Below are 23,642 nucleotides of genomic sequence, written 5' to 3' on the forward strand. Positions count from 1 at the left end.
CCAGGAGCAGCATCCGGGTGTGGGAGGGATGTTGGCACCAAAGTGCTACCTTCTGGGGAAGCTGCATAGTACTTTAGGTGATCCGCCAGGGCAGGCTTCCCTGGTGGCTCAGGCGGTAAAGAATTCGCCTGCAGTGCCGAGACCTGGGTTCGATCCCTGGGTTGGGAAGATCCCCTGGTGGAGGGCATGGCAACCCACTTCAATATTCTTGCTTGGAGAATCCCCATAGACAGAGCAGCCTGGAGGGCTCCAGTCCATGGGGTCACCAAGAGTCGAACACGACTGAGAGACTAAGTACACACACACACACCCCTAACCCCTGAGCGACTAAGTACACACACCCCTGAGCAACTAAGCGCACACACACACACACACACACAAACACACACACAAACACACACACCAGGGCAGGATGCTTGGGTCCCCACGAAGCGAGCAACCTTTTCAGGTTTCTCTCCAGCCGCCTGGCCAAGAGCTGAACTTGGGCTGGGGGCCGCCCTCGCATCTTCCCAAAAGCTCTGAGGTGCAGCCAGGCGCGGAGAGCGAGCTCACAGCGCCAGAGCCGATGGGCACCGGAGATCAGACCCACTGACCTGCGGTTGAGCTGAGGCGGGACCGGAAAAGCGGGGGGTGGGGTGGGCTGGGGGGTAGGGAAAGGCTCTGGTTTTCTGGAACCCCTACTGGACTGAGTAGGGTCACTCGCAACTCAGGTGTCCTCACTTTTTGGATTTCTGACACGTCTTCCCCATCCTGAAAAATGTTATCATAGTCATTCCCTTTGGCAAGCCTATTCCCCCTTCCTCACCTCAAGTCCAAATCTGTCCAGTCTTCCTTCCAAATGCTGCTCATTCACTTGTCGGCTTCCCTCTCTTCTGCTAGACCAGGCCGCCATCTTGTGACTGGACTCAGGAATAGCTGCCTAACTGGTTTCCCTGCCTCAGAAACCTTTTACAAACAGAAAGCTGATCTTGTACTCTGTTGCTGAATCTCTTTTTCAGTGGTTTGCTCTGCCCAAGTTCCCCCAGAAACACTCTTCCCTTTCCTCCATCATTGTTGACTTGTCTTCCACTCTAGATTGTGCTCTGTGAGGGTAGGGACTTTGTGCAGTATTGTATCCCCAATACCTGATGCAGTGATCTAATGAATGGCTGTTGAATTAACCTGAAAGAAGGTTCCCTTCTCCTTCCCCCATTGCTGGGTCCTTATTTCCAAACCAAGATGTTAGGGCCGTGGGTGAGGACACTCTGTCCCTTGGCTGTAGATTCTAGCATTGATTTCCACTCCAAAGGATGTTGCCTCTCCCCTTCCTCTTTGCCCACTTCTCTTAGGCCAATATAAGGCCAAACTGGACGCTGGTGAGCAGTCATGTATGTTATGGAAGGCCATGCAGGTAGCCAGAATCAAACCCTGTACATAGTCCTCTTAATAGTGCTGGTCATGATGAGCTTGGTGTTTGGTAAGTGGTTCAATGGGGTCAGAAGGGTTTTCTAACCTGCTGGATACAGAAACCCTGATACCAAGTATCTGAGTACATGTACCAAGGACATTCAGGTAAAACCAGGCAGGAGGAAAGATGGGATGGGTGGGCTTGGTGGGATATGCTTGGGGACTGATAACAGACTAATAATCGCTCTGAGGGAGATTTCTGGTGATTACCCCAAGGCTGTCTCACTCAACAGCAATAACCTGAATGGAGATACTAAGGGGAATCTCTGAGAATCTGAGGGCAATACAGAATGGGAAGGGTTGGGGGAACGTGCCAGATGACAGCCTCAGGATACACAGCGTAGAACAAGGCTAAGTTCAGCCTGATAACTCCACTTGACTGCAAAGCACCATCTACACAGAAACCAGATCCAAAGTGTTTGCTCAGCATCTGCCTCATACCAAATGCTCTGCTGGGTCTGAAAGTGGGTTTTGGGGGCACAGTAACATGTGATCTGGGCCCGGGACCAGAGGAGGAGGGAGATGAATATGGTGTAGTTGGGGAGGGCTTTAGTGGACAGTTTCATGAGTCTGTTCAGTGAAAGGACAACCAAACAAAGAACGTGGCCCTGGGCTGTTTGAAGTCTCCTGGCTACAGAAAGGAGAGATTCTTCCTGTCCTGTGATGATACGCTCTGAGGTTTTCACACTCTGAACATTACAGATTAAGAGAGCATATTCAAAAGAGAGTCTGGGGGTTGGGTGAGGAACAGTGAAACCAAGTCACAGAGCAAACACTGTCTTAACAGGGCTGCCAAAGTTGTAATGAACTGCTTTGCCTAATCTTTAAATTTAGAGGCTTGTAGAGTGCTAAGCATGTTAGCCCCTCAAATGCATCTTGAATGAATGAGTTCCTCATTTCAGGAGGTATGAGAGTAAAGAGTGGAGATTTTTTATGAGAACTAAAGCTTCTGATGTTAGATTAAGCCTGGTGGTTTTCAAGAATTGGTGATTTTATGGTTTTCTGAGTAGGGAGGTAGGAGGGAACAATGGGGTTGACCAGTCTGGGAATTAGGTGGGTTTGGGGTCAGTGCTTCTCTGTGTTCCAGGTCAGTCTGAGTTGCATGATCCAGGAATCATTAAACCGGAACATTTAAACAAATACCTAAGCTGCTATCGATGCCTCTTTGAGACCAAGGAGCTCGGATGCCTTCTGGGATCTGACACCTGCCTTGTCCCAAAGGGCAGCAGCTGCATGACTCTGCTCATAAAGAACAGTAAGCTGCCTCTTCCTTTCATCTTGGGCCCAGTCCATTCCCGAATTGAGTCTCTACCAGCCTTCTAAGCTGCACCCCAACTGGTTCCCACAACTCTAAGATACTGTTCTACCACTCCCTCTCTCTCTCCTTTTCTTTACAGTTACTCCACATCACTACTTCCATTCCTCTTCCCTTCTTGGCTTACCCTCCTTATAACACCCAGCCTTGCAGGCCTAGAGTTCACCAGATCCACTGGCCTTTCCTTGAGCCGCCTTCTCCCCATCTGTCAGCGGTAGTTCCTACCAGCACCATTTTTCTACTACATCTTCCACTACTCCTTCTCAGCCTCCTTCACTGAGTCTTGCCTTTTTCTTCTGGAGCCGTAACAGTTCATGTTCACCAGAGTTTGGTCTTTTGCTGTCTTCCTCTTTACTCTCCTAGAGGAATTTTTTAAGAAAACATTTATTTATTTAAGGTGCACCAGGTCTTAGTTGCTTCATGTGATCTTAGTTGCTTAGTGGGATCTTTCGGTTGCAGCATGCGGGATCTAGTTCCCTGACCAGGGATCAAACCCGGGGCCCCTGCATTAGGATCTGAGTCTTGGCCACTGGACCACCAGGGAAGTCCCTGACACTGTGTTTTGAATGGCTCTTTCCCACCAACCTTCCGTGGGAATCTTCCACAGAGTTCATGGCTGGTGATTCCCTGGCATTCCCTGACCCTGTCCAGTTCCGGGGATCTGCCTTTCTGGGGTCCAGGGTGGGGTATGGAGTCAGTGATGGTCAGTCCCTGTGGCATGAGGGGATGGGAGGGCTCGGGGCTTAGCCTGGGACTTCCATGTCACTGATTGCTGCTGTCTGTCCCCAGACAGTGGTTTTGAGACCATGGTGAGTGACTGCCGCAGCAAGGAACAGCTGAGTGACTGCTCATACACCCGCGCCTCTCCAGTGTTTGGCTTCTGGATATTCTCTCGATGCTGCTTCCAGAATTTCTGCAATAACCCTCAGAACAGAATGATATATATTTCTTAGAATTTCTGTAGAGACCTCAGGAGTACAATCCTGCCAATTTCCAGCCGTCCTCCTGATTTCCACTGGGGACAGTCGGGACACTGTCCAGCCTCCCCCGAGCAGCCCTCCCTGCCACCCTCAGCGGCAGTTACTAGACCCCAGCCCTATCTGCCTCTTGATTGATGCCCCTCAACACCCCTCAATTTCCACTCTGCCCCTTCCCACTTTCCCTCTCCAAAATCCTCAGTCCGACATCTTTCCTCCTGTCTGTTCCCACCTCAAGGATACCTCCTTGCCCTGCTTCGTTTCTTTTCCCACAACAGTCCTCTCACCCCAAGTCCCCAGCTGTTCCTCCAAAATAAATAGATGTACAACTGTCTGGTTTGCCTCTGTCTTCTGGTGGATATGGAGGTTGAGGGATGTGGTACTACCTGACTGTTCCATCACGGGGACAGGAAAGGGGCTCCCCGACCTGCAGAGCTCAGCTCCTGCTTTGCCCTACTGTCTGACTCAGCTCTCAGGTTAAGAGGAACTGGAAGCCCTCCTGTGGCTAAAACCAGAAGGGTAGTGGATGTCCTCAGAAATGCTGTCAGACCCAGAGCTGGGTGGGGACTGGCCAGGAGGTCCATGGGGGTATGCTGGTGGGAGTGGAGCTGTGAAAGAACCAGTCCCAGGGAAGAGAGGGTGGGGAAGTTCTGTGGAGAGATGCAAGGCCTAGTGTCCTCTCTAATCCCAGGCTAATTTCCTTTTTCAAGGATCATGGTAACTCACCTCAATACTGGGCCTTGGGCTTCTCAGCCTCTAAGGCTGCCTTCCAGTTTGATTTGCTAGAGCTGTACAGACCTGGGCCTTTGACCTATACTGAAGTCAAAGGTCATGGCGGAAAACACACAGGCAAGAGAGGAACATAGTGGCTTGTACCTCTTTACCTCCAACTGCTTCCTTATCTAGAAACAAACATTGGTTTCTCCCACTAGCACACAGGCAGTTACAGGGGCCACAGAGATCTAAGTGCAAAATGTTGTATAGGTAAGAGTATATCCTGCGTGATGTCACTTTTATCAAGAACACGATGAAATTCAGGACAGTGGCTACTCCTAAGGGTTGGGACAGGGGAGGGTCTAAGAGTGGGCCTGAAGGCAGCTTTGGGTGCTCATAAAGGCCTTTATGCTAACTCGGCGAATGGTATAATACAGGTGTGTAAGTTTACAAAAACCCATCTAAAAGTGTGCAAACATCTCTATGGCCAAAATGGTTTAAAACTAAATAGGGCAAAATCAGTGTGTTTTGTCTCTAAGGCATATCTGTTTTCGAGCCCGTAAGTTCTATTTGTGTGCACATACATTCTCTCAATCCTGAGACACTATCTCTACTTGAGAGGTGACCATAGTGAGGCCGAGACCAACTTATCCAAGTGACAGAGGAGCTGGGGTTGGGCCTCCCAGCCACAGAGGTGTACTACTTTTCAGAATGTTTCATAATCCTGGTACTGGGTCACCAGATTTGGAGGGGTGGACACCTGGCTGTACTCGTCTGCATGTCCTGGTGCTTCTCAATACCAGGCCTGGCTCAGAGCGGTGTGTCCAGTGTGTACTGAATGCATGGGGAAGGTTGAGTTATGAAAATTCACTACCGCTTTCTGCATGCTTGCAGTTCTTCAAATTAAAATCAAAGAGCCTATCTCTGTGTACTCTGTACTCCCTCACCCCCTTCCCCTAGACTTTCCACATAGCCAGTCCTGGCAGCCAGGATCCTGAAAAGAACCCAGGTGCTTCAGCTCCAGGTGACTCAGAGATGCAGACCTGTGTGTCTGCTCTTGTGTTTTCATGGTGGTTTTTTTCCTTTCTCTTGTGGAAAATCCTGACATCACCTGTGAACTTCCTAGATTTTGGAGGGTATGTTTAAGGCTGGCAAGATTCATAATCCTCATACTTTGATCTCCAGCCAAGCAGAGGGTGGGATGGATGTGGGCTGTTTGGGGCAGGCCACTGAGGAAGCCACAAGGCCAAGTGGAGTGGGCAGGGCTCTGCAACACTGTTTGAACCCCACGTCCAGTTACCTTTAACTTGTCTACACTTGCCCACACCTGAGCCTGCCCCCATCAAAAATGTGACACAGACTCTGGCCAGTTTGTTTATTGTGGAGGGGGACTGGGGAGTACAGAACAAAGGACAGACCCCCTCCTCTCCCCGGGAATCTGTGCAAGTGGGTGTCATGGCTTAGAGATGTGAAGTGGAGCTGAGGAAGCCAGAGACTGGGATAAGAGATGATGGGCTAAGAGATGAGAGCACGCAGCCGACCAGGCAGGAGCACGGGTGGTAGACAGTGAAGGAGGGGCACCAGTGTTCAGTCAGGAAACCTGCACGGAAGTCCAGCTTTCACCCTTTCTGATGCAAGTTCAGTCTGGCACAAGCTTTCAGAGCTAGGTATAGGAGACTGGAAATAGCCAGATTGAGAGAGATCAAGGAAGATGGGGGGTGGCATGGGGGTGATGGGACACTCCGATAACAGGACAGTATTGAGAAAACCACTGTGCCTTTCCCAGGTCAGCCTAGGCAGAATCCACATTTGAGATTATCTTCTAGGTGGTCGAAGGGCTCTGGGTGAAGTGCCAGCTGCTTTTATGGGGGAGGAGACTAGACCAAAACCATATAGACACTGGAAGGACAAAGGAAAGGAAGACTGAGAACTTACAGACCCAAGGATGTGAGTGTTCTGAGAAGACAATGCATGATGCTGGGGTGTCAGGAGTGAGATGCTAGACCAGAGAGAAATCTATCTGCGAAGGGCAAGATGTCAGGGACCAGCCCAGGGAAGAGTCAAAAGTCCAGAACTGTTGAGGAACAAGTATATGCTTCGCAGGTCAGCAATGGACAAACTCAGATTCACAGGTGGGCCAGCCAGGGGGTCCAGGCCTTCAGAAGGCTCCTTCCCAGCAGGGAAGCTGGGCAGGGGCAGTGACAGGTTCAGGGCTTGGTAGAACCACAGGATTTGGGACTGAGACAGGGGCAGAGCCAGGGACCTGTCAGGGGGCTCAGGCAAGGCACTCTGGAGCTGGGGACTGTACCAGGAGTTGCAGTAGTCATACTGGCAGCACTGGGCCGAGTACCAGTACGCTGAGATGTAGGTGGGCAGCTTTTCTTGGCAGCGGTAGGATATGTGTTGTCCACAGCCTCGGATTAAGAAGCGAGGTTTGTTATCTGGAGATGAAGGGAAAACTAATAACCCCTGCTGCCTCCCATAGTCACCAAACCTGACACCCCTTCCACAGACTCTGCCCATCCCTCACCTAGACCCAATTCCCTTTCCAGACTCCTGCAGAAGAGGCCAGAAGAAATTAGCTTAATTGGCTCCCCAGAACCCCAGACCCCTCCCCTACCAAAAACCTCCATCTCCTTAGACCTCAGGCCCCAAGCAGCCCTCATTTACAAGAGCAGACAACCCCATGGACTGTCCTGCCAGTGGCCCCTTCCCTGCCTGACTCAACTCACCGTCATTGATGCTGATCACCATGCACGGGGATGAGCTGCTGACGGTGCACTTCTCTGAGCCTGAAATGCATCCTACAGTAGGATCTTCTAAGAGGCAGAGGTGGCAGGTCCGGACTTCAGAAACAGGAGCTGGGGAAGCAGAAGACAGATGGTGGTGTTGGCCCACTCCAAGTTCCCTGCCCTCCAACATCCCGCTTGTCCACCGCCACCCTCCCTGTACTCAGCCACCCCTCCTTCCCTGCCCCTGCCCCACTTACCCTTTCCCACCGTGAAGCCCACCATGACCAGTGCACCTATAAGCATGGGGGCCTTCATCATGGACTTCTGGGGAGAGGGGCAGTCCCTGAGGAGTGCCCAGAAACCCCACCTTCCCGTGACCATGCTCCTTGAGCCTGAACTGCAGGGTGGTTCTGACAGGTAGTCTGGGCAGGAGCTGCTGTAGGTACAAAGCTATACTCCTCCCTGGGGCAGGACCCTGGTTGGGGCAGGAAGCAATTAACTTGGCAGGAGGACATGTCCTCACCCACCTGGTCTGGTTCCTGGATGTGGGAGCAGTAGCCCAGACAGGGGCAATATCTGGGCCCCAATCCAGCAGCCTACTTTTGTCCTGAGTGTCCCTCAAAGATCTATTCCCGCCCCTCCAGGGTCCATGGATTAGTTTCATTCTCTGGTACCATTTGCCATCTTCCCTACACAAACAGGGCCAGTCCCTATTGTTCTGGGAGAAACTTAAACCAGGAACCCAGTGACCTTCATCCTTCTGAGATGAGCATATCTCAGCTCCCCCAGGAGGGGGCACACAGACACCACAAAACAGCAATTCTGGACCTTGAACCTCTTCTCCCCACCCGTTACAGTTCAGTTTCTTTTGGGACCACTTTCAAAACTTAGTGATGTTGATTACATCCCCTAAACAGCCAACTATAGGTGGCACAAAAAGAGTAAATATTTCTCCAGTCTTTGAAACCCAATTTCTGTCTTTTCCTCGTGATCTCTGTACATCCCTACACCCAGTCCTAAAAACATCACCCAAATCTATTGGGTACAAATCTGTGCTGGTTTTCAACTTGAGGAGAGTGCGCTGGGCCAGGAGGACTCCTGGGGACCAGCATACCATTACTCGCGTTTCCCCAACCCCAAACACCAGCCAATCAGCCCATGGCCTTTTCTTCCACTTTATTTCATATTCCCACCACAATAATGACTCCTTTAATTTAAACTAAAAACCATAGAGGGTTCCTGAAATGGTGGCAGCAAAGGAATGAAAGTGTCAAAGACCGAGGGACAGGTGGGGTGGGGAATCAGCGAATCGTCTTCACTGGGCTCTTGAAGTTGCTGGCGGCTTGGAGCTGCAGCTGGTAGGCCATTGGATGGATCTTGAAACCGTAAAGCCTGGGTTGGGGCAGAGGTGAGAGGAAGCAGAGTGAGCCCCATCCTGGCCCTGCCAGTGGCCTGCACCCCCCCTTCCCTACCCCAGTTTCTTCATGGGCCTGCTCAGTACTTAAGGGCAGTGGCTCCCCAACTTCTTCCCTCAAGAATATTTGGAAATGTATTTTAAGTATCTATTAAAACTCAAATTCAAAGCTACAAATGTGTGTCTGTACATATACACGAGGATACACACATTAGTACTTGTTTTAATGTAAGAACTGAACTTTCCTTTTCTACACTAGAGTAAAAATTATACTCCAGGAAGATAAACCACACTTAAACTGTGCTTCTGAGAATTTCGTAGCAGAAAATTGCGCACACAAAATGGTAACAATGATAGCTATTGCTTCGTCCTCCCTTCTTTCTGGGGGATCCCAGGCACCTCTTTTAACCCCTGGTGACTGTCTCTGCTCCCCACCTGGGCACAAACTGGTTGGCGGGCCTCTTGGGCCGGTACTCGGGGTGCACCATGAAGAGCATGTGAGGGAAACCGGTGCCGAAGTAGGCGCCGTCCGTGTGGTGGTGCCTCGATGACTTCGGTGTGTACACGTCCATGCACTTGGGGCAGTAGAGCTTCACCATGGCCTCACCTGGGATGTCTGAAAGGCCTGGGAGACAGCCAGACTCAGCAGGCCAGGTTACCCAACCCTTCCCAACCTCCCTCCTGGACTCAGGCCCCAACTTGCTGAGCCCCAACCCCATCCCAGCAGACCTGCCATTTGACGTGGCCTTCCTTTCCCTTTCCCAACACTCACCGATGGGAAGCATTGGCTGGTTCTCACAGTACACACGGGGACAGTATCCAAAGTCTCCCTGCTGGTACTTTTCCAACTGATGTGAATGAAATTGAAGGAGTTGGTGGGTAGGTATGAAGAGAAGAGGCAACCCCCTCCTCAGCCCAACCCACATCACTGTGTCCCCAACTCCTTCTGCCTCTTAACGTCCAGAGGCCCTTTCTGTGGCTCAGATGGGCCTTCAGACTCCTCTGTTTCCTTTCCTCCAGTCAGGCAGGCTGAAGACCATCAGACATTCACTGCTTATTCCCTGAGGAAGAGGCAGTCTACAACTTTCTGCTCTAGGTCATATCTCCCTCCCCAAAAACACTCCCTTCACCTCAACCCTCAATCAGGTCTTAACCCCTAGGCCCAGATTCTGGGGTTATTTCCCCTCTTCTCAGCTAGATTCTGTGACAAGGCTGAAACGAGTGACTTCTTGCTGAAGGAAACTGTTTCCCTGTTGCCTCTGAAGGAACCAAGTGGGAGCAGAGAGGCCTCACCATCTGGGCGATGCCACGGTTGGTGAGGATATAGCGGGCGTGGATCAATCCATAGAGCATTTCAGCTGCTTGCTCAATCAGGTCACTCTGGTTGGGGTTGTCTTCCAGCTCCTCATCTGAAACATGGCACCAGCCAAATGCAACCACTTGCCTTACAGCTTTTTAAGGTGCCCTGCCCACTCCCACGGGCTGCTGGCTCTTCAGCCCAGCACCCAACTTGGAGCCTCATCCCACCCACAGCCTGGGCATCTGACCCAGAAACATGGGCCTCTGCCCCTTCCACAAAGCCAAGGCAGCTCTGCCTTCTTTCTGTCCCTCTCAGCCTCTGCCTCCTTCCCTTCCTTAAGAAATAGATGCAAAGATGTCAACACAGAAAATAGAACTCTAACCTGGAGAGTGCAAGCAAGAAGGTAACACCCATGGAGAAACTGGCATTTTCGAAAAGTGCTAAATTATAGGATCAGAGTATGAGAACAAGTGGTAGAAGTCACAAAATTAGGCCAAGAGTGAGGCAGGGAATCAAAATGAAGTAGAGGATTTGGGGTTAAAAGGGTTAGAGAACCACAAAGAAATTTAGAAATTCAAGAAGCTGGGAAGACCCAGAGGAATCGGGTGGAGAGGGAGGTGGGAGGGGGGATCAGGATGGGGAATACATGTAAATCTATGACTGATTCATATCAATGTATGACAAAAAAAAAAAAAAAAGAAGCAGATAAACAGGGCGTGAATAGGTAAAGAACAGCACACACACACACACACACAAACCAACCAACCAATCCACCCTGAGGGTGTCTCACCAGGCTCCAGGTCCAAGATCATGTCTAAAGCTTGTCGATAGTGAGGCACCTGCTCATTGAGTCCAGTGAGATTGAATTTGTCCTGGATATAATCTTCATCCACCTGTCAGGACATGAAGTCAAAAGGAAACCCATAGCAGAATCCTCAGCTTTGACCTGGGCAGGTTGCTCAAACTCGTGCCTTATCTTCAACACAACTGCTTTGTTCCCTTTGTTCCGCACTTCCAACTCAGCAGAAGTACTTCAACCTCTCTCCCCAGTTCGTGTATACTGCCCACCCAGAAGAGGTCTGGCTTTTCTCTCCTAAACATAAGCAATCCCGTCCTTACAGAGTCAGTCCTTTCAAGATCCCTGTCCTGATTCCTGTTCCTAGCTCTAGGAATCAGTTTTGGCCTCTCCTGAGAGGCAGCTGGCTCTCTGAGGAAGGTGGGGGCTGAACAGCTTGGAGTCTGAAGTCAGTTACACTCCCTTATGTTAACACACAGGCACGCTATAAAACATTTTAACGTTAAGTGTTTTAATTCTCCTAATAGCTACCAGAGATATGTACTACCAGTACCTCCGTGGTAAAAAAAAACAAAAACACAGGTTGACACGTCCAACATTAGGCTGCTGGAGGGTGGCAGGGTTGACTTGGGGCCCCAGTCTTGCCCCTTCACCACAAGTTAGAGAGAGAGCTACTAAGGGAACTCCTCCTTGATAAGAATTTTTACTGAAGTACGTAAGAGAAGTGTGCGGAAGCTTTATGTGCAGGAGACTATGTGGCCAGATTACATGTGGAGGTGGATGGTGGGGTTGAGGAGAACTCACCTCACAGAAGAATTCATTGCCACGGAGCCCACAGAACCAGGAAATCCAGGACACCTCCTCTGAGCTGCTCATCTTCACGTCGGCTAGAGATAGAAGAGTATAAGCCTAAGCTCTCCCTCCCAGCCTCTGGTATCCTCACTCCTCCCACACCTTGCCCTCCAACCATGGAAGAATTTGGGGCCACCCTTTCTTAAAGAACCCGAGACTGGAGCACGTCTCTCTAGCTCCTCTTATTTACATTCCAACCCCTTTTCACTGAGATTATAGAGAAATTCTTTGGGGTCCAGCACCTGTGAGAAACCGACAGGTCTTGACCCTACTAATCCTACCTACATCCCTGACGCTCCGGAAAGCCAGGCCCCTCTCGCCTCCGTGTCAACTCTGGCAGGGCCGTGGCTCAGGCTCCCTACCCCCGCAGGTCTCCGGCCCCATTCTCAAGGATTCCGAAGTTTATCCTTTCCAAGCAAGAGCTGGGCCCCTCCTTTTCTCATGGCCTGGGGGTGGTCGTCAGGTCCGTTTCATGGGAGTCCCGACATCCCGCCTCCACCCTTCAGGCCACCTCTCCTACCCTCGGAGCCGGACCGGGTCACTTCCTTTCCCACCCCCACATCAAGACGCGGAGACCCCATGTGCCGCGCCCAGGAACAGGGGACATGGCGCGGCAACGACCACCACACTCACCGACTGGACGGGGACTGGGACAAGGGGACGGGGAGGGGAAGGGGAGTTTCTGCTTCCAAAGAACCGCGACGACGGCTACAACGCAGGCCGCGGACCCGACCGCGGCAGGCGAAGTGGGGTGGGGGGAGTGGAAACTGGGGAGGGTGGGGAAGAGGGCAACGCGCAAGTGCTTAGAGTTAGGAGCCGCGGTGGATGCCGGGAAATGGAGTCCTCGGTCAGGAGAAACTGACGAAACTAGGGAAAGGGGAACTACGAATCCCAGGATGACCCGCGCACGACCCTGGTGTCACGAGGCCCCGGGGGGGGAAGGGGACGCTGGGGGCGGGGCGCAGCAGGGCACTGCGAGCCGCTACCGGAAGCGGAAATTCAATACCGCGTTCTGGGCCAGGGAGCCTGGGAAATATAGTCGTGTGATTCCGGGGACTGTGGGGACAAGGAGGAAAGGGGATGGGCGGGGAGAGGAACTAGGCCGGCTGGTTGTTTCTTGCTTCTCCCATCAAACAGCGAGCCTCAGGGCTCGGCGCGACTTTGCTACCCAGGGCATTGACCTCATCCCCAGCCAGCTAGCCCTCCTGGCCCTTATCGTCTTGCTCCTTGGAGTCAGCCCGCCAAGGAGTCCCCCGACGGGGCCCATGTTTCATTCGGGGTTCGCGGTCCGGAGGCGGGAGGTGAGGCCGAGTTCCGTGCTGAGGGTTCTGGGCAGGGTGTACTGGGCTGAGCTGAGCGGTGTGAGAACCAGGACGGCCCCGTGGGCTAACCTGAGGTGGTGCCAGCCATTCTGCCGCTCGTCCCCTTGCACTTCTCCATTTCCTCTGAGGGCTTGAACGGGGCTGCTGTGGGCGCTAAGTGCGACCTTCGAACCCTGGTCAGAGTAATGGTGAGGGGCTGCGTGACGTTATTTCATTTCAGGGTTTCTGGGCATTCTCCGCCTTTCTTAACCCCGAGAGTGGTTTCCCAGGTCCAGAAAATGAGCTCGGAGCGGGGGCCACGTTGAGGGAGGCGAAGGGCATTGTGGGGGCGTTATGTAAAAACAGGACCCCAACCGACGGATCTTTCTCAGTCCTCGCGCCTCGCCGGCACGTGGTGCGTTGTCCTTCTGCTGTGGAAACATTCCAGGGCGGGAAACAACCCGGCGCTTGCGCGCGCCTGCACCCTCAGGTAATTTGTTTTGTTTTGTTTTTCCCCAGCCACGCATGCGTCTTTGTGCCGTGTGATTATTTATCGATTCCTTTGCTTAGAGGAGCTCCATTTTGCAGTACGGAAGTTACAAAGCGACACAGGCTGGAACCTCTTCCTGAAATCTGCTTCCTGCTTCCGGAGAAGTGTCGAGTTTGTTTTTGTTTGGGAAGAACTTACCCCGAAATAGCAAGATGTAAAGAGCCAATTTGATTGTTTTTCTTAATGGTATGTCTTACGCTGTGATAAAGTTGTCTCAGAGAGGCTGGTATTGTTGGTGCGGATGGAGGTAGGGGCGGAGCGCAGGGCCTCTGGGCAACTGTCTCACGGAGACGTCTTTCTTAACCTTTACTAACAGTCTGTTACTGGCCCTGCAGGGTCCTAGGTTGTGGGGTCACTTTTGGGTTGGGAGGGGATTTTTGACACTAAGGATACTTTTTCTTTATCTCATTAGGTGTCTGAAACTGACTCTGGTCGCTGCAGGATCACCAGGGGCTTGGCTTCCTAGTCTCATTTTCCTAGATTTCTCGAAAGCCATGTCTGGGTCTTCTCTCATTAACTTTACCCCAGCCACTGATCCCAGTGATCTGTGGAAAGATGGGCAGCTGCAATCACAGCCTGAAGAGCCGGAGCCCACCCTGGATGGGGCTGCAGCCCGGGCTTTCTACGAAGCCTTGATTGAAGATGAGAGCCGCACCCCTGAAACCCAGAGAGCTCAGCCTGGGCCTGCCAGTGAGAGAAAGAGAAAGAAAAGAAGAATGATGAGGGAGACTGCAGCAGGAGCATCAGGAGGACATGGACAAAGGAGATCCCTTGAGGCAAAGGACAAGATGACGCAGCAGATACTGAGGGCAGCCCAGGAGGGGGACCTGGCAAAACTAAAAAGGCTGTTGGATCCCCATGAGGCAGGGGGAGCTGGAGGGAATATCAACACTCGGGATGCTTTCTGGTGGACCCCGCTGATGTGTGCTGCCCGAGCAGGCCAGGGGGAAGCTGTGCGCTATCTCCTGGGCCGTGGGGCTGCCTGGGTAGGGGTCTGTGAGCTGGGGGGCAGAGATGCTGCTCAGTTGGCTGAAGAAGCAGGTTTCCCTGAGGTGGCCCGCATGGTCAGAGAGAGCCCTGGAGAGACAAGGAGTCCAGAGAACCGGTGAGGGGAAGCCTTATCTTTTATTATTATTTAAAATTTTAAATCTGTTTTTGCTTTATTGAAGCATAGTTCATGTATAATTGTATAAATTACATGTGTACAATATAGTGATTCAGAATTTTTTAAAGTGATATTCCATTTATAGTCATTGTAAAATATCTCCTAAGTTTCTGTGTTGTACACACACTCTGGGTTTAAATCCTGATTGTACTTCTTGGGCAAGCTATCTAGTGTCCATGAAGCTCAGTTTTCCCATCTAAGAAATTAGACTATATTTCTTATAGGGTTGTTAGGATTAATTAAATGGGTTAATATACATAAAATGCTAGAACATTGCTTGTATTTAATAGCATAGCAAGCACTGTACAAATGTTAACTATAGTAATTATTTCTCACCCAAGAACCTTGTGAGGCCTTAACCATTCCTTCAGGTCCACTGTTGCTAACTGGGGAGGAAAGGCAATTTGTTTCTTGGCAGAAATACTGGAAGGACCTTGTCCTACCCTGCCACCCACCTCTAAGGCCTAAACCCTTGTGCTGCCCTTAATCCTTTCTCTCTTTTTTTCTCCAGGTCCCGATCCCCGTTGCCCCAGTACTGTGAGACTTGTGATGCCCACTTTCAAGACTCTAACCACTGTACATCCACTGCTCACCTGCTGTCACTGTCCCGGGATCTCCAGCCCCCCATCCTGCCACTTGGGGTTCCTACCTCCAGCCCAGGCTTCAAGCTGCTGCTGAGGGGGGGCTGGGAGCCTGGAATGGGGCTAGGACCCCGGGGTGAGGGCCGTGCCAACCCTATCCCCACTGTCCTCAAGAGGGACCAGGAAGGGTTAGGCTACAGATCAGCACCTCAGCCCCGAGTTACACATTTCCCAGCTCGGGATACACGGGCAGTGGCTGGGAGGGAGAGAGCCCCTAGGGTGACCACACTGAACCGCAAGGAGGAGAGAAGGCAGGAAGAGAAGGACAAGGCCTGGGAGCGGGATCTGCGGACATACATGAACCTCGAGTTCTGACTTGGGCAAGTTCTGACCCGGGTGTGTTGCTGAAGCCTAAACTTGGACCCCAAACCTAGACACTTCCTGATGTCTTCCCAGGTTCCACACCTGGTTTTGATCAGTGGACTCTTGCCTTCAGTAGAAAGAAGCCAAAAGTTGAGAAATAAATCAAGCTTTTCTCCCTCTTGGTGTTTTATTCACTTTTCTGGAAGCTGTTGCAGGGAAGCCAAACGAGGCTGTAGACCACATGAAATCCTACCAGAGCCAGAAGAGGCAGCTCTTCTACATGGCCTGATAAGGTCGCCCTTCTGCCAGTCTGGTTCACTTAGTCCCAGCCACTGTCCTTAGTACCTCACCTATTTTTTCAACCCCTGAACCAGGAATTACCCATCTCTATGCAAGTCTATGCAGGGCTTCCCTGATGGCTCAGATGGTAAAGATTCTGCCAGCAATTCAGGAGACCCAGGTTTGATCCTTGGGTTGGAAGATCCTCGAGAAGGAAATGGCAACCCAATCCAGTCTTCTTGCCTGGAGAACCCCATGAACAGACAAGCCTGGTGGGCTGCGTTCATGGGGTCGCAAAAAGTGAGGCATGACTGAGTGACTTAACACTTTCATGCAAGTCTGACCTTCCCCAGAAAGCACCCTCTGTCCACTCCAGCCAATTCAATCACTGATTTCACAAGTTTGTATACTATGTGCTATGAATGGGAATGAGACATGCCCAATCTTCAGGTTGCTCACACCTGTTGGAGACAAGATGTGATAAAAAGAATGCATGGTGATAGGGGAAGTCAAGAAAGGCTCAGAAATGATAATGGGTGGGGTCTTGCAGGAAGAGGGCAGTGTGATAGGAGGACCAAAGATGATGCAGCCTGTAGGCTGTTAGCTGAGCTGGAACCAGAACTCTGGCCTCCCAAATCTATGCTTTAAGCCAAGGTTCTTCATTCTGATACCTGAAAACTAAGGGCAGGAAGCACATCCTGTTTGTCTACACTGTCTTTCCCACACTTCCTCTCCTGTTCCTCCTACTCATACCAGGTGCCAGGCGCATGAAGTGCCCACTGTTGTCAAATCCAAGAGGTAAAAATCTGTGCATGGAGGAGCAAGGAAGGGCTACTCAAGTCCCAAGCCTCCTCTTAGCTTTCTCTTCTGGAAAAGCCTTTCATGAAATCGTGAACTAGAAGAGAAGTGGAGCGGGATGCAGGGAAGAACTCAAGGGGACTAAAGGGGGCGGGCGAGCTTAAGGGGATACTGGCGGTCGGGGGTCTCTAGGCGACGAGAATACAAGGCTGGGTTTATATTCACGCTTTCGGCTACTGTGACCACGGCTGTGCGCCCCGCGGAATGGCCGGGTGCGCCCCGCGGTAAGGCCGGGTGCGCACTGATGGCGCGCACAGGCAGCTCGGGCCGGGGGCGGGGGTTGGGGGGCGGTCGATCGACAGGGTCCGCCCCGCGAGCTGCGGGCTCCGCCTCCGCCTGTCCTCTAGTCCCGGTGCGGCTGCTTCCGGGCTCTGCGGCTCCGGGCGGCTTCGCGAGGCCGAGGCCCCGACGCTGGGCCCGGGAGGGGCTGCATCGCCTGGACGCCTGGACGCCAGGCTCCCCAGGCAGGCGCGCGCTTTGCCTCGCTCCCGGGATCTCCCAGGACATCTCCGGCCTGACCTTGCGAAGACTGAATCTCAGCTGCGGGCTGGGGTGCGAGTGGGGCCACTTTATAGGATTCACAGCCCTCTGAATCAAAGCACGAACGTTGCTGGCTGGAGTTTGCCGGATACCTCACCCCACACTCACTTAACAGGAGACTTCTTTCTGAGCTGCCTTAGGGCAGCAGTTAGGACTCTCCTGGTCGGTCGGGAGCACCTAGGATCCGAGGCCACCTTCGTTCCTTCCTTTTTGGATGGAGAACCGCCTCCCCAGTTTCTGGGGCACCTTGGGGCGTGGCCTTGGTGAGTGAAACTTGGGGTGCTGCCTGCTGGGAAAGAAACCTGGAAAACAGGGAGGACACTGTGACAGTGTCCCAGGCTTTGTCAGATCCGTAGACTTTTGGAATCTTGTGTGTGTGTAGCGGGGTGGTGGTGAATGGATTTGAATGTGCCTCTCTTTACCTTAAAACTGAAACGGAAACAAGCCGCTGCCTGCCACACTTCAGGCTGCATGACCATCCCGGGAAGAGAGCCACTCCTGAGTTCAGAGTAGGACTCTCCAAGCAGATACCTGTTCTTCTGAGCCTAAACACACTCTGGTTTCTGAGGAAATCCTCAGTCCCCCCACCCAAGAGCCTAAGCCGTACCAGGAAGCAGCCCCAGAATTCGGGGGCTTGTTGCGCACCCCAGCCATGTTCCTCAGACGCCTTGGTGGCTGGCTCCCTCGCCCCTGGGGCCGCCGGAAGTCGACAAGGCCTGACCTGCCCACCCCAGAACCCAGACGGATGGACAGCTCCTCTGAGAATTCTGGGAGTGACTGGGACAGTGCCCCAGAGACCATGGGAGATCTGGGGTCTCCCAAGACCCAGGACTCAGGTGCACAGAGGAGCTCTGGGGCAGCTCCAGAACTGAGCAGGGAGGCCCAAGTTGAGCAACTGGGGTACAAAAGAATGGATTCTCTCAAGTGGGAGAAGACTGTCTCCAGCACCCAAGAGCCTGGGAGACCGGAGGCTGGGGAGACCATTCCCAAACTAGGACAGGATCCTGTGGACTCAGGTGGCACCGGGAAACCTGGAGGGTCCCCTGAAGAGGAATTGAGCCCCCCAGTGGCTGAAGCCCCGGTGGAGAAGCCTGGCCGGCGTCAGAAGCTGCTGGGCTGGTTGCGGGGGGATACAGGTGGAGCAGGGACTCCCCGCCAGTATCTGGGGGACCCAGAGGAGTGTCTGCAGATCTCTACCAACCTGACCCTGCACCTGCTGGAGCTGCTGGCCTCAGCCCTGCTGGGGCTCTGCTCAAGGCCCTTGCGGGCAGCCTTGGATGCGCTGGGCCTGCGTGGACCGCTGGGCCTCTGGCTGCATGGACTGCTGTCCTTTCTGGCTGCTCTGCATGGACTCCATGCCGTGCTGAGCCTACTGACCGCTCACCCCCTGCACTTTGCCTGCCTCTTTGGTCTTCTACAGGCCCTGGTGCTGGCTGTCAGCCTCCGGGAGCCCAGTGGGGATGAGGAGGCCACTGACTTGGAGGGCGAGAAGTTGGGGAGGGAGGGGGAGGAGCAGAGGGGAGACCCAGGCAAGGGGCTGTGACCACGGGGTATGGTGTGACCCAGGGTCCTACCTTCAGTGGGGTGGGAGCAAGGATGAAGATAGTGTGGGAGGTATAATCCAAATTGTAAGCACAGGGACCTCAGGGATGGGGCAGAAACCCCAGAGTATGAGGGCACAGAGTCCCCCTCCACACACAGGAGAGCTGTTTAGGGTGTCTGTGTTTATGGACAGTGGGGGCCTTGCCCTTGAATTCACCAGCTGTTGTTAATTTTTGCTTTTACATTTTTCCCACTTTTTCTTCCACCTACACTTTTTAAAAGCAAAAAAAAAAAAAAGTGTGGTGGTGAGAATAAAGACTGAAGGGTCCTCTCTACCTTTTAAAACTCTCCAGGGGTGGAGAAAACCAGTTAGGACAGACAGACCTCTGGGTGGGGTAAGAGGGTGGTTGAGAGACTCAGGGGATCCCTTGGATCCTGGGATCTGCACCATCTGGGGAAGAACAGCACTCCTAGGTGGGTGGATTAGGGGGTCTGGATGGGGTTCCCACAGGTGATGGGGAGCCTGAAGGGGACCTGAGGATTCCTAGGAGCCAGGGGGAGTGGGGCTGGGTGCAGGCAGTGTTAGCAGGACAACCAGCTCAGAGGGGCTGGCAGCTCACAGGCAGTGTGGGGAGCACTGGAGTTTGCAGACCCTACTAGGGGGTTGGGTTTGCTCACTCAGCAATAAATAACTGTGTCACACCTAATCCTAAATATACCACTACAAAGTGAGAGTTACCACCGCTCAAGTGTCCTTCCTGACGCCGTCCAACTGGGGGTTGAGGTGGGAGAAGGTCCAGGGGGAGGACTGAAATGAGGGGAGTGGGACTGATGTTGGGAGACAAACCCCCAAATGAGACGAGGATTGGAAAATCATCTTTATTACTTTTGAAAGAGAGTTGGGAGTCTCCAGCTTCTCCCTTCACCATACAAGTTCCTGCTGTATCCATCTGGAGGGCATAGGTGAAGCCACAGGTCAGTTACTGGACAGCTCGCAGGCATCTGGTGGGAGGAGAGAGAAAAGAGAATGGACAGGAGGGAGACCCAGGGAGAGAGGCAAGGTTGATGGCAATGGGATGAGGTAGAATGCAGTCTCTCATGCCTCCATGTCAGAGAAGGGGTCTCTGAGGTCTTTTTTCCCCTGCAGACCTCTGACCCTCTGCACCCTGTCTGACCTTCTGCCCCTTTTATCCACTGCAATAGCCCAGAGTCCATCCTGGCTCCCTCTGGTACCATCAGTCTATGACACAAATGGAAGTGTCAACATAGCCAGTGTGATGATGTCAGCCTTTGGCCATGCCCCCTGATGACATCACTTGAGTCCCTTTCATCCAGCTCTCACAGAAGACTTGGTGAGTCCTAGTTGTCTTCCATAAGACTTTACCCCCTCACCTTGATTCCTGGGAGTCAGTAAGAAGGCCTTAAAGTCCAGGCAAGAGGTCAGGGACTGGAATTCCTCCACACACTTCTCAGGAGGGTGGGGTGAGCGATCTGGAAAGGGAGGGCCAGGCACATCAAAGCCCCTGCTTCTCAGCATGGCCCCTGGTGAGGACCTCAGGGAAGCAGCCAGTCCTTCCTGGGATGATGTCACAGGACCCAGAGAAAGGGACTCTATTGCCTCCTCCCAACCCCCATCTCTCTTCCTTCCCTCTTTTCCCCCAGATCTTCTTGCCTGGCCTCCCCACTCACTGTAGAGGAGGAAGCGCTGGTAACCCTGGCCTGTTTCTTTCAGCATGATTCCACCTGGGCATGCACTGGAGAAGAGCTTGGTCTTCATGTCAGGGCGGCCTGTCAGGGTTGGGAGGAAAGTGTGAGGCCAGAGATGCAGAAGCAAGCAAGCCCAGGGGGCCTAAGGAGAGGGCTGGAGAAAACCAACCTTCGGTTCTGAGATCTGTGCTCCCGTCAGACAGGTGGTAGATCCATTTCCGGGGCACACAAAGCCCATTTTTCCTGCAGAAGTGGTGGTGGCAAGGAGGAAAAACTTGAGTGACACCTCAACCACTCAATACCAGCCTCTATTCCATCTTACTCTTTCTGGAAGCCTGGGTCCCCTTGGGTTTCAAGTTATGAAGGGATGGTTAGGTCCATCTCTCTCCGGAGGAAAACTAAAAAAGCTATTGAACTCAAGTGGGCCAAGAATAATGGGTATGCCAAAGAGCCCAGCTCTTTGTGGGCGGGTGCTCACACTTTAGGCAGAGACCACACCTACTGGTGCCTCTGCCTCCTCACCACTCACGTGCGGATGGTCGCTCGAAGCTGGAGCTGCATGGGGGCAGAGCCCACAGCCATGTTGAAGACAATGTTGTCCACAGGGTCAAAAGTCGCCAACTCCTCCTTGGTGGGAGCTGCCCCTGCGATAAAATACCACTGGCCCAGGTGGGGCTCTGGAAACTGGAGAAGGGAGAAGAAGGTGGGTCTCACTACAGAATCCAACCTCTTCATCAGTCAGAATGACAATACTTAGGGATGAGGGTGTTGGCTGCCTTTTCCCAGCTAAAGACTGGATCCATGACAAGGAGTCATTAAATGACTTTTCCTCTTTGCTCCTCTTCAGTAAACCCCACCCTCCAGTTCTACATGTCTTCATATTGATGGCCATAGTACTTACATATATATATTTTTTACTTATTGCTTTCATCATCACAACACTACACCCTTTCTTCCTTCCAGTGTGGCTTTCTGGTCATGCTGGGCCTCTTACCCTAGTCCATCAGAGCCCCCCCACCCCCAACTCAGCAGCTTGCCACATGCTCAGTGCATACCTCTTTCCCATCCATTCCTTCAGTTGTCAGTTGATTGTGCTCAGGGCACTGGTAGATGGAGTTAAGGAGAATGCCATAGAGGTAGAGAAGAGCTGCCCAAATGTGGTGGAACATCTTCAGGCAGGAGGGAGCTGGTGCTCTGCGTGGAGTGGCTGGTGCCTTAACTGCTCTCCCTAGCTCGCTTGCTCAGTATAGTCTGCTTCCAGCCCCCTTGCCTCGACCCTTGACCCTTTCACCCGCTAATGAGTAACTTCAATCTTGTTTTCCAACCCAACCATGGATTACTTACAGTGTTCAGGACTTCCTCCCCCTCTTCTAAATGCAACCACTCCACAGTACATCATGGCATGTCCAGGGTCTCCCAGGAGTTAAGACAGCTGAGACCTCCACGTGATCTTTCAAACCCTGAGCTGGTATATCTGCTGTCCTGTGCAGCACTGAAGAGAGATGGGTTGATCCTACCAGTCACTCACTGAGCAAACTGTTTTTGAGTTCCAGTTTGTCAGGAACTGGTTAAGCCCTGGGAACATAAAAGTAAGCCATAGTCCCTGGCCTTGAAGAAGTCAGTCTAAGGAGAACTAGCTGTGTAAACAAATCATTGCAATACCACCTGGTAAGTGCTTTACAACAGGTATGTACCAGGTGCTGAAGTATGTGGATGGGCGGCTTTCTCTCTGAAGTTGTTCATTGGAGAAACTATGTACACCCTCCAGAAAAGTCTGCGGACACACGAGTTCATTCACTTAATTTTTATTACTGCAAGAAGCTACAGAATCTCGTGGTTAACGAGTATAGACAGTGGTGTCAAGCAGGGTGGGTCCAAACCCTTACTTTCGACAATTTTATTAATCGTGCCTGTTTTCTCATGTATAAAATGAGCAAATCATCAGTCTCACAGGATTAAAAGAGCTAAAGCATATAAAGCCCTTAGCAAAGGCCTGCACATAAATCCAAAGTATTCCCTATAATTAATAATGTTTGTAAAGCACTTACTAGTCTCTCGTGGGTATTACGTTCTCAAGTAATAGGAGGTAGGCAAAGAATTGTCAAGAGGCAGTCATTGGCCAGTGCCAAGAAGATGGGACTTACTTTATGGATTATTTATAACCCACAGGCTGCCATAAAGATTTATTCTGAGAGGTGAGGCTTGCGATTTAGCTGAAGAATAAAATTTGGGTGATGAATAGCTGAGGGTTCATTATATTTTTATAACAAAAAACTAAAATGCAAGCTATTGGGGCAGTAAAATAGAAGTGCTTGACCCAAGGGAGTCTGGTAGGCCTGGATTTGTCAGTTCTGCCACTGACATTCACCATAAAAGGGATGTAATAGTTAGATGTTGAGACGCTATTAAATGTAAGGCTATTAAATCCTCAGCAAACTGGTTGGCGCCAACTAAGGGCTCACTATACAGATGCTTATTAAAACTTTTAGTACCGGGACTTAAGTATAAGCTACAAGTCCCAGAAAGGACAGGCAGCGAAGGCAGGAACACCGGCAGCAACGGGTTTGGCCGGAGGAGCGGCAGCACTGTGGGGCCCAGGCCCTTGGCCGAGAAGACGCAGAAGGGCAGAGGGACGGTAACTCTACCGGACCTTCTGCCTGTAGAAGCCCTCTCAATCCCCCAGGGTCAGAGTCTTGTGTTTCATTCCAGTCTGACCCCATTTGTTTCCAATTCCGAAACTCGGAGTCGTCCTTTTTAAGACAAAAGTCCTGAAAGGTACTAAATCCTTCGCTTCTCCAAAACATGGCGTATCCCCTCGGCGGCACACCGCCGGGGAAGAACATGGCGCCACAAAACGCCCACCGGGCAAAACCGAGGTCAGGCCCAACGACGCCACCGCACGTAAATCAGCTCGAGAACCACCTCCAACCGCCTATGGAAAGGGTGACTTCCGGAGGCGCCGAAGGAGTGGCTCAGCGAGGACGATGGTAAGAGAAGACAGAATTCTAGGTGGCCTGGACAGTGCCGCCTCAAATGCTCTGCCGACCAAGACTTCAGCATACATTAGCGAGGCACCATCCCCAGTCTCCAGATTCCAAGATCCACACAACTGCTCAAAGCCTCTCTCGAGGCAGTCGAAGAGTCCCATCTCGTAGTGTTTTTTTTTCAGGCATTTATAGCGGCCACCACAACGCCCGATTGCTTAAGCGC

At 52.1% G+C, this 23,642-nt stretch overlaps 6 protein-coding genes across 14 annotated transcripts; 3 read left to right on the plus strand and 3 right to left on the minus strand.

Moving 5' to 3' along the window:
• The first annotated feature begins 1,365 nt into the window (after positions 1 to 1,365).
• On the plus strand, positions 1,366 to 3,714 carry LY6G5C (lymphocyte antigen 6 family member G5C). Its single transcript, XM_043449473.1, has 3 exons — positions 1,366 to 1,473; positions 2,545 to 2,701; positions 3,551 to 3,714. Exons 1-3 carry the CDS (start codon positions 1,366 to 1,368, stop codon positions 3,712 to 3,714), a joined length of 429 nt encoding a protein of 142 aa, XP_043305408.1.
• Positions 3,715 to 5,813: 2,099 nt separating this feature from the next.
• On the minus strand, positions 5,814 to 7,953 carry LY6G5B (lymphocyte antigen 6 family member G5B). Of its 4 annotated transcripts, none has more exons than XM_043449954.1 (4): positions 7,442 to 7,953; positions 7,185 to 7,313; positions 6,761 to 6,866; positions 5,814 to 6,351 (listed from the first exon to the last, which is right to left on the minus strand). In XM_043449954.1, the coding sequence occupies exons 1-4, from the start codon at positions 7,563 to 7,565 to the stop codon at positions 6,330 to 6,332; spliced, it is 381 nt and encodes a 126-aa protein (XP_043305889.1). In that variant the 5' UTR covers positions 7,566 to 7,953; the 3' UTR covers positions 5,814 to 6,329. The 4 variants fall into 4 exon arrangements, with proteins under 4 accessions (XP_043305889.1, XP_043305888.1, XP_043305887.1 ...); XM_043449953.1 differs by having other exon boundaries at positions 6,761 to 6,893; XM_043449952.1 differs by having other exon boundaries at positions 5,814 to 6,866.
• Positions 7,954 to 8,345: 392 nt separating this feature from the next.
• Positions 8,346 to 12,337, minus strand: CSNK2B (casein kinase 2 beta). The gene is made up of 7 exons (XM_043449955.1): positions 12,180 to 12,337; positions 11,499 to 11,581; positions 10,689 to 10,791; positions 9,892 to 10,007; positions 9,371 to 9,446; positions 9,034 to 9,223; positions 8,346 to 8,576 (listed from the first exon to the last, which is right to left on the minus strand). The coding sequence occupies exons 2-7, from the start codon at positions 11,568 to 11,570 to the stop codon at positions 8,486 to 8,488; spliced, it is 648 nt and encodes a 215-aa protein (XP_043305890.1). The 5' UTR covers positions 11,571 to 11,581; positions 12,180 to 12,337; the 3' UTR covers positions 8,346 to 8,485.
• A 223-nt stretch (positions 12,338 to 12,560) lies between these two features.
• Positions 12,561 to 15,683, plus strand: GPANK1 (G-patch domain and ankyrin repeats 1). 5 transcript variants are annotated; one of them, XM_043449959.1, is made up of 5 exons: positions 12,585 to 12,847; positions 13,089 to 13,337; positions 13,436 to 13,583; positions 13,810 to 14,502; positions 15,074 to 15,683. In XM_043449959.1, the coding sequence occupies exons 4-5, from the start codon at positions 13,892 to 13,894 to the stop codon at positions 15,516 to 15,518; spliced, it is 1,056 nt and encodes a 351-aa protein (XP_043305894.1). In that variant the 5' UTR covers positions 12,585 to 12,847; positions 13,089 to 13,337; positions 13,436 to 13,583; positions 13,810 to 13,891; the 3' UTR covers positions 15,519 to 15,683. The 5 variants fall into 5 exon arrangements, with proteins under 5 accessions (XP_043305893.1, XP_043305891.1, XP_043305894.1 ...); XM_043449960.1 differs by having other exon boundaries at positions 13,138 to 13,337; XM_043449961.1 differs by having other exon boundaries at positions 12,804 to 12,847; positions 13,240 to 13,337.
• A 1,290-nt stretch (positions 15,684 to 16,973) lies between these two features.
• On the plus strand, positions 16,974 to 19,463 carry C28H6orf47 (chromosome 28 C6orf47 homolog). The gene has a single exon (XM_043450827.1). The coding sequence runs from the start codon at positions 17,836 to 17,838 to the stop codon at positions 18,724 to 18,726; it is 891 nt and encodes a 296-aa protein (XP_043306762.1). The 5' UTR covers positions 16,974 to 17,835; the 3' UTR covers positions 18,727 to 19,463.
• Positions 19,464 to 19,585: 122 nt separating this feature from the next.
• APOM (apolipoprotein M) lies at positions 19,586 to 23,582 on the minus strand. Of its 2 annotated transcripts, XM_043450829.1 has the most exons (7): positions 23,212 to 23,582; positions 21,488 to 21,535; positions 20,962 to 21,116; positions 20,602 to 20,675; positions 20,415 to 20,513; positions 20,118 to 20,216; positions 19,586 to 19,727 (listed from the first exon to the last, which is right to left on the minus strand). In XM_043450829.1, the coding sequence occupies exons 2-7, from the start codon at positions 21,500 to 21,502 to the stop codon at positions 19,702 to 19,704; spliced, it is 468 nt and encodes a 155-aa protein (XP_043306764.1). In that variant the 5' UTR covers positions 21,503 to 21,535; positions 23,212 to 23,582; the 3' UTR covers positions 19,586 to 19,701. The 2 variants fall into 2 exon arrangements, with proteins under 2 accessions (XP_043306764.1, XP_043306763.1); XM_043450828.1 differs by lacking the exon at positions 23,212 to 23,582 and having other exon boundaries at positions 21,488 to 23,154.
• Positions 23,583 to 23,642: the final 60 nt, after the last annotated feature.

The sequence above is a fragment of the Cervus canadensis genome, chromosome 28 (genome assembly GCF_019320065.1).
Source record: "Cervus canadensis isolate Bull #8, Minnesota chromosome 28, ASM1932006v1, whole genome shotgun sequence".
In the NCBI taxonomy this organism is placed as follows: Eukaryota; Metazoa; Chordata; class Mammalia; order Artiodactyla; family Cervidae; genus Cervus; species Cervus canadensis.

What these genes read in the sequence shown, in the direction of transcription:
- LY6G5C (XM_043449473.1), top strand. Translation starts at nt 1,366, where the DNA reads ATGTATGTTATGGAAGGCCATGCAGGTAGCCAGAATCAAACCCTGTAC. An exon ending in TTGGTAAGTGGTTCAATGGG is followed by an intron (nt 1,474 to 2,544) that starts GTCAGAAGGGTT and finishes GGTCAGTCTGAG; the next exon opens with TTGCATGATCCAGGAATCAT. An exon ending in GACTCTGCTCATAAAGAACA is followed by an intron (nt 2,702 to 3,550) that starts GTAAGCTGCCTC and finishes GTCTGTCCCCAG; the next exon opens with ACAGTGGTTTTGAGACCATG.
- LY6G5B (XM_043449951.1), bottom strand. Translation starts at nt 7,565, where the DNA reads ATGGTCACGGGAAGGTGGGGTTTCTGGGCACTCCTCAGGGACTGCCCC. An exon ending in GGGCTTCACGGTGGGAAAGG is followed by an intron (nt 7,314 to 7,441) that starts GTAAGTGGGGCA and finishes CTGCTTCCCCAG; the next exon opens with CTCCTGTTTCTGAAGTCCGG. An exon ending in GGTGATCAGCATCAATGACG is followed by an intron (nt 6,894 to 7,184) that starts GTGAGTTGAGTC and finishes CTTCATCTCCAG; the next exon opens with ATAACAAACCTCGCTTCTTA.
- CSNK2B (XM_043449955.1), bottom strand. Translation starts at nt 11,570, where the DNA reads ATGAGCAGCTCAGAGGAGGTGTCCTGGATTTCCTGGTTCTGTGGGCTC. An exon ending in GCAATGAATTCTTCTGTGAG is followed by an intron (nt 10,792 to 11,498) that starts GTGAGTTCTCCT and finishes ATGTCCTGACAG; the next exon opens with GTGGATGAAGATTATATCCA. An exon ending in GCCAACCAGTTTGTGCCCAG is followed by an intron (nt 8,577 to 9,033) that starts GTGGGGAGCAGA and finishes GCCCCAACCCAG; the next exon opens with GCTTTACGGTTTCAAGATCC.
- GPANK1 (XM_043449956.1), top strand. Translation starts at nt 12,812, where the DNA reads ATGTTTCATTCGGGGTTCGCGGTCCGGAGGCGGGAG. An exon ending in TCGCGGTCCGGAGGCGGGAG is followed by an intron (nt 12,848 to 13,239) that starts GTGAGGCCGAGT and finishes GATCTTTCTCAG; the next exon opens with TCCTCGCGCCTCGCCGGCAC. An exon ending in ACAAGGAGTCCAGAGAACCG is followed by an intron (nt 14,503 to 15,073) that starts GTGAGGGGAAGC and finishes TTTTTTCTCCAG; the next exon opens with GTCCCGATCCCCGTTGCCCC.
- C28H6orf47 (XM_043450827.1), top strand. Translation starts at nt 17,836, where the DNA reads ATGTTCCTCAGACGCCTTGGTGGCTGGCTCCCTCGCCCCTGGGGCCGC.
- APOM (XM_043450828.1), bottom strand. Translation starts at nt 21,601, where the DNA reads ATGTTCCACCACATTTGGGCAGCTCTTCTCTACCTCTATGGCATTCTC. An exon ending in CTTCGAGCGACCATCCGCAC is followed by an intron (nt 20,676 to 20,961) that starts GTGAGTGGTGAG and finishes CCACTTCTGCAG; the next exon opens with GAAAAATGGGCTTTGTGTGC. An exon ending in ACTGACTCCCAGGAATCAAG is followed by an intron (nt 19,728 to 20,117) that starts GTGAGGGGGTAA and finishes TCCTCCCACCAG; the next exon opens with ATGCCTGCGAGCTGTCCAGT.